This window comes from Uloborus diversus, chromosome 3 (genome assembly GCF_026930045.1).
Source record: "Uloborus diversus isolate 005 chromosome 3, Udiv.v.3.1, whole genome shotgun sequence".
NCBI lineage: Eukaryota > Metazoa > Arthropoda > Arachnida > Araneae > Uloboridae > Uloborus > Uloborus diversus.
Window position 1 is genome coordinate 96,984,745 of NC_072733.1, and position 15,598 is coordinate 97,000,342.

General features: G+C 32.3%; 1 protein-coding gene across 2 annotated transcripts in view; it reads right to left on the minus strand.

The window, feature by feature from the left end:
* LOC129218130 (organic cation transporter protein-like) overlaps positions 1-15,245 on the minus strand; it is a 69,948-nt gene extending 54,703 nt beyond the window's left edge. The window contains exons 1-5 of one of the 2 annotated variants that reach the window (XM_054852340.1): positions 15,062-15,245; positions 11,561-11,729; positions 5,509-5,575; positions 3,280-3,716; positions 2,258-2,361 (exon numbers count right to left, since the gene is read on the minus strand). In XM_054852340.1, the coding sequence (XP_054708315.1) occupies positions 2,258-2,361; positions 3,280-3,716; positions 5,509-5,545 (578 nt within the window). In that variant the 5' untranslated portion in view covers positions 5,546-5,575; positions 11,561-11,729; positions 15,062-15,245. The remainder of the gene's footprint in view (positions 1-2,257; positions 2,362-3,279; positions 3,717-5,508; positions 5,576-11,560; positions 11,730-15,061) is intronic. The other variant, XM_054852341.1, reaches the window with a different exon arrangement.
* Positions 15,246-15,598: the final 353 nt, after the last annotated feature.

The following is a 15,598-nucleotide window of genomic DNA, read 5'->3' on the forward strand; positions in this document are numbered from 1 at the left end:
GTTTAATGTTGTGAGTTTTACTCCAAAATCAGCGGGTGCCCCCCCCCCTCCCCCGCCCCTTCCTCGTCGTTTCAAGCATTTCTTAAATATTTCGCGATTATTTATTTTGCTGAAGAAATGTCATTTTGCGTATTTCTCATTCTTGTTTCATCTTTATTTCGTAATGCGCCATTTTTTTGCATCATTTATAGCGATCGATTTTTTTTCTATTGTAAGTAACTATTTTCATGTATTTTTATAAAATCAATGAACGAGTTATTTTCGTTTTCATCATATTTTTAATAATATGTTATAGAAAAGTTTCAAGGATTTTCTACTAAGCAATTTTTTAAATTTCAGCAAATTATTGTTAAATTGAAAATTTTAATTTGAACTTGTTTGTAGTGCTTCATAAAACATTTTAAACAATCAAATTGTTCAATATTGTGTGTGCAAACATCAGATAGTGTAGTATATGTATTCAGTTATTAGTAAATTGGAGTAAATATCCAGTTTTTTTTTATTGTAGCTGCGTTTTAAGAACCTCACTCTTTACATGGCTATTTCTTTTTTCATAAAAATTTATGTCACTGTTATAGCTTTTGTGAAAAATGCAAATTTTTCAATTCATAAATTTTAAATAAGTATAAAAGTATGCCTATTATGATCTAATATTGTAATTTATCTGTTACCTTTTTTGTTTAATTTCATGACTAAAAAATGTCTACGTGCAATCTTTACACTTTAATTGCGTAATTTGTTGGCGGTTTCATATTTCTATTCTTATTTTTTTCTTTGAATGATTAAACAACATAATTTAAAGTTTTTTAACTATGTATAGTGTACATAATCCATACATTATTACAATATTGCTGAAATCTTAGTTATATGTTCAATTAAAAAAAATCAGTTTGTTATTAAACAGTGTCTTTGTTTTTCTTCCTTTTTTTGGCTCTATCATTTTACAACAGTCAAAAAAGAGAAGCATAACTACATCCTATATAGATTGTACGTAGTACGATCCAAAATTTTGGGGACAAGCTGTATAAAACGTTACCCAGAATAGTTCACCTTACCAAAGTACATCCACCTTCAAAGGGTCACCTTGAGGGACTATGTACTTCTGCCAGTGTACATATAACTTTTGGAAACACTCCTGGAAGCCTTTTTCGCAACCTACTATGATGCAGCTTTATCTTCTCTTGACGGAAGAAAGTGGCGTCTATGCAAATGTTTTTTTGCTGGGAACAGGTAAGAGTCACACAGAGCTAAGTCCGACGAAACGGTACGTTATTTGTTTGTCATATCAGAGCATTGATCAATCAAACCGTGCATCCTCAACATGAAAGTCGCCTTCTTCCCCAGGAGGAGATTGCGAAAAATGGCAGAAGTGCATAGTCGTTCAAGGTGATTATTTTGTAGATAGATGTGCTTCGGTAATGTGAACTATTCAGGGTAAGGTTTTATACTGCTTGTACTCGAACTTTTAGATCATACTACGTACGTATGAGTTTTCAACTTACTATTTCATAACGTTTCTGAGTGACGCAAGTTTACGCGTATGAAGACATCACAAGAGAACTTGCGATAATTAACTGAGGAGGCATCCAAAATGGATATTATGATCATCTATAAGTTCTTTGTTACATATGTGTGTACAAATGTGCCAAAAAAGTTTGTGAAGTTTTAATTGGGTGATCGTAAAATAGAAATTAGGTCGAAATTTGATTTTTTTTTTATTTCAAGTCCTTATTCGTAGAAAGGAAGTTAAGTGAAATGAATAAATGATCCTTTAAATCCCTAAAAATCTTATCAATTTATTTCTGTTAGACTTTTTTTTTTTTTTTTGCCATCGGCCATTTGGAGGAAAACAATCGGCAATCGGTCATTTTTGAACAATCGGCCAACAATCGCATTGGCCCATCGGCCAAAAAATGCCATTGGTCGAGCCCTACATTAAAGTGGGCATGGGTTTTGCCGCTTTTGGTATAATTTACATTAAATATACACCTTTCTCCCCTTCCACAGAAAACCTCGAAATGCCAAACATGAATTTTAGTGATTTTCTTTTAAAAATGGTAAAATAGAGAGGCATCTTTAAGTTTTGCCAGAGGCACCAGACTAAAAGTGTATGCCACTGTGTTGGTCTTACATTCCTATGGAAATATGGTTCAGATACTTCCTGTGCTAAAGTTTGTCTGCATAATTTAGAGATAACTTGCATACAATTTTATTTTTAAAAAAACTTCGGTAAAAAGTTCATATTATGAGTACTTACAAGTCAGAAATTTGTCCAGAAAGGAATGCTGCAAACAGAAAACCAATCATATAAGCAGACTGACTAGTTGAAATAAACCATTCTTTATCACAAACAACGTCCCACTAAAATGAATGTACACAATGAAAAATATTGCTTATTTTACATATTTATAAAACAAATTTATATTACTGAAAGTAGTAACAAAACTTTCTTTTATTTTTTTAATTTAAATGATGCTATTGTTACTTTATTTTATTGGTGGCAGATCTGAATATATTTGCAACTGGTCCAGAATCAACCAGAGTGGAACAGCCGCCAGGACAGACAGTTGTGCAATCGAGTTCTTTACATCAGAAAGCTCACAAGTTACAATTCAAAGCTTTTGGGATCATAAAAAAAAATGAAAGAAAAACTTGATAAAACATGACAATTGCTTTCTGTATGCAAAGACAGCACTTTGTAACATGTCATTAAAAATTAAACAATCAATTTTAAGGGTCATCAACTTATATGATTCAATTGCTGCATTATAAATACAAAGAGATATTTGTATTCTAAAATGAAAACAACTTGGACTTTGTCACATATGACCTTTTATAAGGTCTGGTAACAAGTATTAGAACATTAAACTTATGAGCCAAAAATCACTTTAACTAACTTTCATTTTTACTTAAAAATCTGAAAAATCTTCACTTCATACATCAGAGCATAAAAATGGGAACATAAAATTGCTATTGCTGAAAGCTAAATTTTCATAAACACTTAATTAAAAAATTATTAAAAAAAACTAAACAAACATTGAATCTTTTGGTATTACTAGAATTAATGACATACATAAGAGTGACTTTTAGATGTTTAATAGAGATAATAGAAAAGTTCATATAAATTTCATACATTTATAAATATTTGTAGTTTTAAAGCTACTATTTAACTACACATGGCTGCTAGCAAAACTGATAAATATTTAGAAACCAGGATACATCGTATCTAATTAACGTAAACAAAAGAATTTTATGAAATAAAATTTATAAATAACTTACATGATTTGCAACAGAATTGAACTCTGAAGAATATTCCCAAGCATTGCAGGATACAGTGATTCTGTCAGTAGTATTAAATGATGTATTATTAAAAACAAACTTTTCACACTGACTGTGCTGAGATAGACCCTTGATGGTTGCATTAGGAAGAAATTCACTCCACCATATATCTAATGAGTTATTAAAATCTTTAGGCCTAGAACACCAGTGGTCCACAGGAAATGCTAAAAAACTCATTGCTAGATGATTTAAGGCAGAAGTAAATTCACAAATGGAGGACAAAAGCACCAGTTTTACTTGCCATTTGCCATTTTCTCCAACTATATCTGTGAATTCTGTTACCTCTGCATTAAACACGCCAAAATGATCATGCATATTGATTAAAGCTTCATTTTCCTCATTGAGTACAGAATATTCCATCTCTTGAGTGTCATCATCTATTAAGATATAAAAATATATACACTTAAAAAATTTTTTAAACATTTTAGCTTTGTTTACTAATATTTTAGACTAAGATATCTGATTAGTTTTGACAAATAATTTTTAAAAAAATACTGAATATTTTCAAAATTTACTAATGCACAGTAGGTTATAGTTAAATAAAATTCAACCACAAAAACACTTTTGTGCACTTCATGTAAAAAAGGTATCTCTAAATAATCAATAATTTTCTAAGTTTCTGAGCTTCATTTGATGAATGTGAAGTTCTTATTTCTTCAAGTTTGATACTTGATATTTGGTACTTTCATATATCAACCCATTAATATTTTACATTTTTGTCTATTTAAACAACTGAATCACAATTCCTCTCACCAGGGCTGTAGTATATAAGGTGCGGGTTTTCAGGGTTCAACCCCCTCCCCCCTCCAGAAATTTTCACAACTATTCCAAAAAGAAAAGCTTTTTTATTAAATATTTTTCTGTTGCTGAAAGCATTTTTTTTTTTTTAATTTTCATATTGTTTTAAAAGTGAAATAAGTTTACAGTAGCTGAAACATACGAAGAATTTACGCTCGACAAATGGAATTCAAAAACCCCTTTTATGTAATTTTTTGATTAACAACAAAATGCCTTGTTTATTTATTTTCCATTGATAGCAGTGAAAAACTTTAAAATGTATTAAGCAGTAAGTTACGGCCCCTGAGCCAGGGAAAAGACAGAACTAAATGCAATATGCCGACAGAGCAGTTATCTTATCCGGAGACTGCAGTTTCGTCCTTGTTTGGACTCAAGTCTGGAATAGGGAGTAACCGAGCTGGAGGCAGATGTCATCTCATTGAAACTGAGAGTGCCAACAAACTAGAAGATAAAGTTAATTTATCTCACCAGCAAGAATCCGCAGACATGGGGTAGTTCAACTCTTAAATTGAAGGCAAAGCTTAGGCATTAAGCTACCATTCCTAGGCTAGGGCTAAGGCAGAACTGCATGCAATATGTGGACAGCCCAGTTATCCCTTCTAGAGACTGCAGTTTTGTCTTTGTTTGGACTCATCAGTCTGGAATAAGGAATAACTGAGCTCTAGGCAGATGTCCTCTCATTAAAACTGAGTACGAAATTGTAGTCTCTGGATGTCAGATCCAGGCTGTCGGTATATGCCTGCAGAACTGCCTTTGTGAGTATGAGTAGTTTTTTTTATTTTTCTCAATTATATAACATTTATATAGTATAATCTTCTGTTTTTTTTTAATTTCAGATCTTAGACACGAACAAAAACGTCATAACTTTTTTAATTTGAAAGTGCTGTACTCTATGTTTAACATATTTTTATGAGTGCTAAAGAAATATGCATTTAAGAAGTTTTTCTTCTAGAAGGTTTTATATGAGACATGCAATCTATATTCATTTGAGTTAATAAAAAAGCATTAATTATTTAAAAGACATACGAGGCAGCCTTGTAGTGCGTGCACACATCATGATTTTTTTATCAAATACATACGTCATCTTTCCCATCCGCTCACTTCAATGAGCTAAAAACAACACCCACTCTCTCTCCCCCCCCCCCCCCTTCATTTAAATAAACTATTGTAACAAAAATCAATATATGAATGAAATACAATTTGTTCATACAAATTTTTCAAGAAATGCATTTTGTAAAACTTTCCCTGAAACAAAGGTCTGGTTATGACCCTGCCTCCGACTCTTTACTCAAGACTACAGATTGAATCTAGTTGTGCTTGGTAGTACGAATAAAAATTTTAAAACATGCATTGCTGCATTGAAAAAATTACCAAGAAGGGGTTCTTTTTCCTTTATCCGAAGTTTCATTTTGATCGCTTGCTTCCAACAATTCAAAAACTAAAGGTAAAAAAATAAAAATAAAAAATAAAAATAGAGTAAAGTCTTTAACTTCTAATAAAATTCAGAGCTTTAAAATACATATACACACAAAAAACTTAGCAAGTAACAGAAATGAGAAAAAAGTATTGGAATAAATCAGCAGTGTTCAACCTGGGGGCATGCTTCCAAGGGGGCATAGAAGAATCTCAAGGGGTCATAAGGGTATATCAGATAAATAAAAAATAAAACCAAAAACTCATTCAATTTTGTGGTCATGTGTGAATGTTAAATAACAGTACTAACCCTCTCATTAATGTTGTGAAAGTGACTCATAATGTTGTGAAATGTGCACTCCTCACCTGGATCCTAAATTACCTCAAAAAAAATTGTAATAACTTCTTTGCTTCTTGGATTTCATAGGTTATAGCAACAATCTGTTCAAAATAAAGTTTTGTGTAGTTGAGATAAATTTTGTGCATGAAATTATCTGGATTTTTACTAATTTACTAGTTTCGGCTATCTTTATCAGCTCCAATTGCCTATTATACTGTTTGTATTAACAACGTATGGGGAACAATGACTCATGTCAGTGTTCAAAGGGGATGCAGAGCCAGAAAGGTTGAGAACATCTGGAATAAATGAAATCAAGTCTTCAAAAATACAAAAAATACAAAATTTTCCTCTGATTACAAAACTTTCAGCAAGGGTCGTTGGGAGCTTAGGGAGTAAACATTAATTTCTTTTACTCATAATTTCAAGGAGGAGAGAGAAATGAGTTGGTCAAAAATCAAACATAAATTGAATTTTTCAAAAAAATATATTTAAGTAAAAATAGTATTTAACAACAACATCAAAAAAATTCTTTTTTTGTATATTTTCTACATCAGAAGATCTATCCACAAAATTTTGTTGAAGCAAATCCCCTGCTAGAGGAGAACTGGTATTGACTTCCAATTTCTTGGCAGCCTCTAATCTTAACGTTTTCTTATTGTTCAAATTTCAAAGAAAATTTGTTTTAAAAAAATGCTGTGAAAAGCTGTTTTAGTGTTTTTTTAAGTGGGGTTTATTCTCAAGGATCGGTTTAGGGGCCTCTATTAATATTTTTATGAATGATATTTATGAAAATATGTCTGGGAATATGAACAGTTTTGCTGATGATGTCAAAGTTATGGGGATTGTAAAAAATGAGGGAAATGTAAAACATCTTCAAGGACGATTTAGATCATATTACTAAGTGGACAGGCAAGTGGAGTAGGGAAGTAAATGTTGGAAAATGTCAAGTGTCAGGATCCAGTCATTAGTCAGGCAGAAAAAGGATTTTGATCTGGGTGTGTTACAATTTTATTGGCGGGCACCAGATCTTGAACAGCTTTCTTTAGATTTGACGGTACCACAAATTCTTGATCATATTGAGATTGGTAGAGTTGCTTGACCAGTTTAATACCGAAATTCTTCTTTCTGTTTAAAATCTAAGAGTCGATTTAGAGATGTGACACGGAGTAGAATCTTGCTGAAATATAAAATGTGTCACTAAATGTGTAACTGCTGTGCCTCAGATGAAGTATCATGCAGTATTATTGATAAACAGCGAATGTCAAGAAGTGGAAGTATTGTATTCGCAAAAACATTTTCACTTAAAAATCGACCTTAATTTCCATTTTGCTCACCCCCGAATGAATGTTGAGTTTTTCTTTTGACTCGACCACATGTGGATAAGTGCCTAAGAACATATAGACACGCGAAATATCCATTTGGACGATTCCTGAGTTAATTGCAATGAGTTTTCTCATGACGTCTGTATGTACGTATGTATGTCTGTCGCATAACTCAAGAACGGTATGTCCTAGAAAGTTGAAATTTGGTACGTAGCCTCCTAGTGGGGTCTAGTTGTGCACCTCCCTTTTTGGTTGTATTCGGGTGTTTCTAAAAGGGTCTTTGGCCCCTTTTTGGGGGAAATCATTTTTAATTTCAATGTAAACTCAAGTGGTGTTATAATTTGGTGGATACTTGGCGATATATCGCCAGTGTTTGATCGCCAACTTAGTGACAAATTTGGCAATTTTTTTTTTCAATCTGGTTTCAATTTGGCCACTGTTGGTGATATTTAGAGATTAAACTATTGAATCACATTAAAATTGCCAATGATGGGAAAATGACATTAAATTGGAGTAAAAGGAAGTCATGTGATGCACACATCAGCTTGTTTTATTTTAAGATATATATAACGTCCCAATTCCAGCAGCCCTCATGCACCCACAAACCAAGAAGGATGTGTCGAAGTGGAGAGAACATCTTACCCAAGATTTCTCATGCGCTTTTCTTTTTAAACGCCAAACAGAACACCTTTTTTGTTCACAGATATTTCAAAAAAAGAGTCATCACTGAATATAATATTTATCCAACCTTGTTGCCCCTGTATGAGCTTCTCGTTGCTCCAGGAGAGTCTTGCACGCTTTTGCTTCATGTTTATCTTTGGTCTTACTTCGTAGATCTGCAGTTGCAACTGCTGTTTATGCAACCATCCAAGTGTAGTTGGCATGGACATGATAACTAGAGATTCTTTCCAATACTTATGGATAGTCACAAGCATTTTTCAACGATTATTTTGGACCATTCACTTTAATTTGGGTTCATCTCTGCCAGGTGTTACAATTTTACTACCTCGTTTACTTCGGTTACTTTTTAGTTGGTCAGTCCTATGTTCCTTTAAAATCTTACATACCATAGATTGTAAAACTTTCAGTTGAGTTGAATAGTTTTTTTTTTCTAACTTTAAGAAATGATACAACACGCAACTTCGTTTTTTTTTTCTATTTATCACCTTGAGGACTCATTTTGAGCAATAAACGGCTTTTAAAAGAGCGTAAAATTATCTGAGCGCCAAGCTCCATACTTGTGACAAACTATAGGGTAACAGATATGCAAATATTTTCACTACATTTTAAAATTCACATTGAATGAATAGATTATTCTAATTTTTTGACCTATATAAAAAATCTATCTATTTTTCCAATGTGTTAATGATCCATAAATTGTTAAAATAATATCTGAAAAGTTGTTTAAATTGATTTACCGGTTCATAAATAAGGAGTTTTAGCCTTTTTAATATGCTTGCGTTCATTTTTCCTCGTCTCAGAGACAAGTTTTGTTCAAACAGTTCTGATATTCTATTATTTTGAATTTAGGTTGTATAATCTCATCTTTAATTTAAACTACATTAAAAGCCCAATAAAAATATAAAATCTTTTGCCAAATAAATATATCAATGCATTAAAACACGCAAGATCAAAAATATTAAAGCATGAGGAGCAAACAGGGAGGGAACAAAAACAATATCCAAAAGTATAGGGGGATCTGGGGTATAGTTTTTTTTTTCTTGTATTCATTCTACAGGGCGATATTTTTTAATCAGAAAAATTATGATGAAAATTTTTACATATGTGGCAACATTTTTTTTTTTGGTAAAAAAAATCTAGCAACTCTTTTACCAGGCTTAGGAGCCATTTTATTTTTCGGAATACAAAACAATGTATTTATAGTGAGTGATAAACTTCTTTCCAGAAAAATTTTTGGGAAAAATTTTACTTAGATTTGATAGAATAAGAATTTTCTTAACAGAAAACTCAAAAAATAATTAATTTTTTAACATTAACAAAAAATTTATAGCACTTTAAGTTACATGGAGTAAAGTGGATATAGCCAATATTTTCGAGAAAAAGACATTGAATGCATGAAGATTGACAAAATTAAAAGGATCTTTGCCAGACAATTGTTGGGTATTGTTTATGTTTTAAACAAAAAGTATGTTTTATGAAACGTCTATGAATAAGTACTTTGTATTTATTAGTTCTATTTATTATTTTAATTATTATAATTTATGCCAATTTTACTTAAAATTATATTTTTTGATTATTATAAATAGTTCAGGATTATTTTATTGCAGGTTAGTAATTTATAGAAGGTTCATTATTATATATGGTTAATTGCCATATTATAAGACAGTTTACATATTGATAGCTAATATATTGTCTTTTTAATTTCATTTTAAAAGTCAATTATGCCCAATTGAAGTACAACCTCACATACAATCACAACAGAATCCTAATGCCTCATAGCAAATTTGTACTGAAAAACTTAATTCTCCTGATATACTCTTTGTCCACAGTCATTCTTTGACACTGGTGAGGCTAGGAAAAATTCCCAAAAGACATGTAAGAGAGTGCAAGCAAAGGTGGGTGAAGTTTTTGCTATAGAGCAGGTGGCTGCAAGATTGTACACAGAAAAAAGGCAAGAAACACACACACACACAAAAAAATAAATAAAATAAATAAATAGGACAAATAATAAAACAACCAATGAAGTGGAAGTGAAAATCAGTGGTTCCCCTAGTTGTTAAAAACAGCCATTGAAGACTGAGTCGTTGTAAAATTTGTGAAAGAAGTCGATTCACGAATTTATATGTTTAACTACTGAAATCTCAGCTGAAGGTCAATATACTGAGAATTTTGCAACAAAATCATCTGCTGGATTATCCTATATGCTCCCTGAGAAAAATGATATTGCTAATGTGCAGGCATCGCACATTGTAAAAACAGTACCTCAACCAAGCCGCAACCGTCTTTGCTAATACACCTTTTGTTCAGAAATTTGGCTCAGTAAACATTATATTATGGTTGTTTTGGATGAAAGTTTTTATTCTAAAATTCAATTAAACTCTATTTTCTTATTTTCTCCATTAGTTACAGTGCAGTTCAACTTTAAACAGCATGTACCCATTTTAACCCAAAGCACGGGATACAATGGGTATACACCAGCGTAAAATTTACCCCTTTACACAAAAAATAAAACAAACTATGTTCAAATTAGACCTAAGATACACAATGTATAGAATATTGAACAAAAACATGATTAAACAAACCTCGCTATTGCAACACCCGGATCGTATGCCATATAATTTTAATGTTTTGCTACAGTTTTTTTGGTGCAACTCTGGTTACGACAACATTCAAACTGCGAAGACTTGACCAAATTTTTCTTAGCAATGGAAATATTTTCGGTAAAATAATAAAACCATCTGGAAGAGTTTTTTCTAGGAATTTCCGACTCTGACGAGAGACTTGAGCATGCATGACCCCTCATGGCAGGGGGTGAGTAGATAAGTTCTGAAAGCTACAGGATTCAGACTTTTGACAAGAGGGACAATAGAAAAAAATGAAAGCAGGTGGGATTTAATAGTGAACTAGGGAAGCAGCAGGAGAAGAGAAAAACTATAGCTACCTTAAGCTATAGGTGGTCACTACAAGTGTTTTTTCGTATGAGAGAAAAAGAGATAAGAGCCCCTCATTAGATTGAAAAGGAACACACAACTTTAAAGCGGATAAAAGAATTAGAAAGCGTTTTTCCACTTTTGAAAGGTGGGCTTAATCGTCAGAATCTAATCAAATTGTGGACAAAAGTAAAGTCTTTAATTGATTTCTTTCTTGCTGATATTTACAAACCTTTTTTTTTTTTTTTAAATTCACTTCATAATCAACTTTGTGGAAAGGAAAAGTGTTAAAAATGTTATTTAAAAGTTAAGCAAACCCTTATTGGAAAGTATTTTAGGGATGGAAAAAAAATGAAGTATTTTTACTTATAATTTTAGTTTCATCCATCAATAATTCAAATTTACATTAGTTAAATCTAATTAAAAACATCTTAACTGTTAACATCTTGATAAAATCTGAAGTTTTATTATAAACTTATGCTTTATTTCGAATTTTTAAACTATTCCGGTTATTTTCGATGCTCCAGCTCCGGAAGTCCCAAAGGTGACGTGATAACGAGGTTCCACTGCATTTCATGATGCTTCTGCTATGGATCATTGAAATTAAAAAAGTTGTTTTTTATACCCATTTTACCCCAGGTGATCCTGGTGACTTGGAGAATGTGCTAAGAAATATAAAAATCTTACTACATCAACCTATATCCAATATAAATAATTTTAAAAACTGAGTTACTTACCAGTATCTGAACTTTATCAGCAAATAAAAACTTCCTTTTATAGCTTGAGTTTGAATTCTTCCTACACGAGTTCTCATTGTATGTGAGAAAACTTCCTTGATTTGAAAACGTTGTCCATTGGCAGCAAATCCAGTACGTTTATTTCACAGGGAAACGATTAAATTTTTTCCTGGAAGGAGAATACAGTAAAGTTACAAATTCTTTTATATCAACATACGCTGTCCAGAAGCATAACAATTCTACCTTTGTCCCTTCTCTTGGAGTGACAGAACATTTACACCAACTTTCAATGCGAGTGTTGAGGAGGAGTCGTGTAACAAGACACTTTTTACAAGGTGTAAGTATGAATAATGCCGATACATCATCATTCGAAAAAGAAATATTTTCTGAATATTATTTGCATGAAAATGATACTGTAATTCTTTTATTATTTCATTACTGCATGCAGGCCTGCATAATTTCATAAAGGGATGTTTTTGCATTCTTACTTGCACTGTCAGGAAGAACACAAACAATGTGTCAAATAATTCATTTCTGTTTAATGATCACAATGAGCAGCATAGCGGTGGGGGGTTCAAATTCCCAGAAGCCTCAGTTTTAAGTAATTTTACTAATTCTTTTATTTAATGTAGAGTAAAACTTTGTTTATCTGGCTCCCATTTAACCGAATCCCTGGATCAAATTTGCAGATTTAAAAAAAATATATTTTATGTACTCAAATAATTTTAAATTATGAATGCAAGAACAAAACTATAAATACACCAAATATTCGGTTTTTGTTTTGTTAAACGTACAACTCCTGCATAGGACATACAACAAAGTATAGAACTAGTTTACAAACAATAGGGTGTACTTTAGAGCATCAGTCCGCCATCACTGCAGCTGAACTATAAATGATAAACTACTAGCTAGAACTAGAATGATACTATGTAATTTTATTATAAAGCATTGCTTTTCGCTGTAATACAAGATAAGTCTGCTTATTTAAGAATATGTTTTACTTATCACCTGAATTTTCGTTCATAGGGGTTGCCTTTGGTCCCAGTTATTTCGAATACATGAGGTTGTATTGCACGTGTAAGAGCCATTACAAACCCCCACCTTCTATACAACAATTACTTTAAAAATTCCACAAATTCTTTTGCGACATATGTTTTCATTTTTTGTATTCTAAGATAATGCTTAGCAAAATAAATAGAAAGGGGTTTGTTGCAGATGCAAATTTCATTAAATAACAATTACTATGCATCTTCATAGCAGCAACATTCTTCTCGATATATATCTCGATTCTTGAGATCTCTATTATGCCCATTACTAGTGAATACTTTGCATTGACTGCCCATTCAGCATTTTCTACATCTCTGATCTTCCAAACATGATTTTAGTCAATAAAGAGAGGACAATCGTAAATTCTCAGGAAACTTCCAAGAGAAATGTGGTTTTTTTTTTTTTTTTAAATGCTTCACATAAAATTCAGCATTAAAGTTTATTTCAAATCAAATGTGCACTTTTCTTCATTTGGCTTTTTTTCTTGAGCACGGCCCTGGCTACATGATAATGCTAAATCTTTTACATGCACTATGACTTACACCTATTAACATCCCTTGATTGTCCAATGACTACTTCAATGATAAAAATACCCAGAAGATAGTTTCGTCAGCTAAAATTTTTATCAATATAAAAGTATTTTTGTTCTCATGAACTGACAAGAGTTGATTTATTTATTCAAAAGGTATTAATGACATTCTCTCTTAATACAGGGGTGTTCACCTAGGGACAGGGGCGTAGCTAAGGGGGGGGGGGGTTTTGGGGACAAAAACCCCCCTGAAAAGTTAGTCTCAAAAAAAAAGAGAAAAAGAAGAGAGAAGAGAAAGAAAAAAAAAAAAGAAGAAAAGGAAAAAATTCCAAGCGATTACACACACACACACATATATATATATATATATATATATATATATATATATATATATATATATATATATATATATAGATAGATAGATACATAGATATAAAAGAAGTAACCCCCCCCCCCCCCGAAAGTCGGGTCTAGCTACGCCACTGCCTAGGGAGGATCATGGCCCAGACTGCGCCATTGAAATTTTTTGGTGGATTGTTTCGAAGGGCACTTTTCACTTTTTTGTGGGATATCTTGCTTTTAGGGGAGTCTTCACGATATTTAGGGGGTGCGCCTTTGCTCTTACGGGGTGGGCACCCCTGCCTAATGATGATAAACAACAGGCTATAAACCAGTGCCGAACCTTCGATTTTTCCAAGATGGGGCAAATCTTGAAACTGCCGCACTTCCCCATCTTTCCTCAAGTTTTTATATTGAGTTTCAAAAAAAAAAAAAAAAACATGGGAACAGAGTCAATTAGCTGCCAGGCTTGCTCCCTCTAGATCTGGTACTATCAACTTCAGATAGATTTTCATTAAAGTAGTGCCAAGGAAGATTTTTCTAAGACTAGTTTCAAATCATCATGTATTGCATCATTATTATTAATGTAATTATTTTTGTGAAGTTGCTAAATAAAAGAATAGCTTAGTTTCTTCAGAGAGGAAGTTGTTTGGTGATAGATTTCAGCTAAACAAGCACAGAAGTTTTAGCAATAAAAATAATCAGGAACAAGCGCGAAATGGCATACACAGACTCCACAGTGCAGGGAGGTGCACGCCCTTAAAGGCCCAAGAAATTGAAGAAAAAGAAACTAGCACTAAGACTTTGATGTGCAAATCTTCACTACTGTCCTCTGGGGAGGGGCCCTACAGAATTTTGTTGCAGGGGGGAGGGCAAAAATTAGATCCCTGATGAAGTTCTTGAGTATAGTTAAATCATATTAAATTTTTTATAAAAAGAATTTGTTTTCTTTTTTTGTTTTTTTTTTTTTTGCTTTGCAGTGATTTTCAATAATTTAATCATTTATTGTTTGACATTTCTGTGATTTAATATTTCTTAAAATTCAAACATATGTATAAATGCTAGATATTAATATGATACAAAATCAGAGCAATAATTTTTTCTGCAAGAAAAGATTGTAACTCTATTGAAAAAATAGAGGTATTCCTTTCAAAATCGAAAAACATTTTAGGCTCATATTTGCTTTTAATATCGCAGATCTCAATTTTCATAGTGTGATTAAGTTCAATGTTTGCATGTTTTTGATTCAAAATATATCAATATATAAAAATGCAGTAAATGCAACATAAAAGGCAAATAACATCATATAATAACAATGTGTTGGAAAAAAGAGATATATTCCTTCCAAAAGTGAAGAAGCAAATTTTTTTTCAAATTTGCTTTTTATATTGCAACACGAATTGTCATTTCATAGCGTCATAAAATACACAATATTTGCAAGTTTACGACTCCAAAAAATGTGTACACTTTGACTTTAAAAGGAAATATTTAACAGTAAACAATAACACACTACATACAACATAAAAAGCAATATAGATCACAATATTCTCACTAAGAAATACTTTAATTTAGACCTCTTAACATACCAGCAAAAGTACATCAGCTGTTCCGATGAAACAATGGGAATGTACCAAAACAAGTTGTGCGACAGTCAAATTTCCCTCGCACCTCGCGCCCACCACATGTCCCAGTCCTGACAATGAAAAAATGCTGCAGGCTATAGAATTGGACGTGGTCGCTTAGACGTGACGTGTCGATCCGCGGATTCGTGAAAGGAAAGTAGGAAACGAAGTCCATTTTCCGTACATGTGCTTGCTCTCGTTATTCAAGAACCATGCCTTCTGGGCATGCGTGAAAGTGTTCTAATATTTTTCGTAACTCGAGAAAGAGAAATATTTACAGGTGTCTCAAGAATTTAATTGCGGACAAAGATAGTTGCGCAATAGGAGAATCCTAAGAGAAGGGTTTTACAAGAAAAGTTGTTTTTCGCCGAGGAGTATAAGAATAGATTTTTTCTTTTTTTTTTTAATCCTCTTCTTGTTTTCACGGTTCGCGTATTTTTCTGTTCCTCGCTGATTTCTGTGAATTAATTTCACGATTCATTTCTGTCATAGCAATAGCAA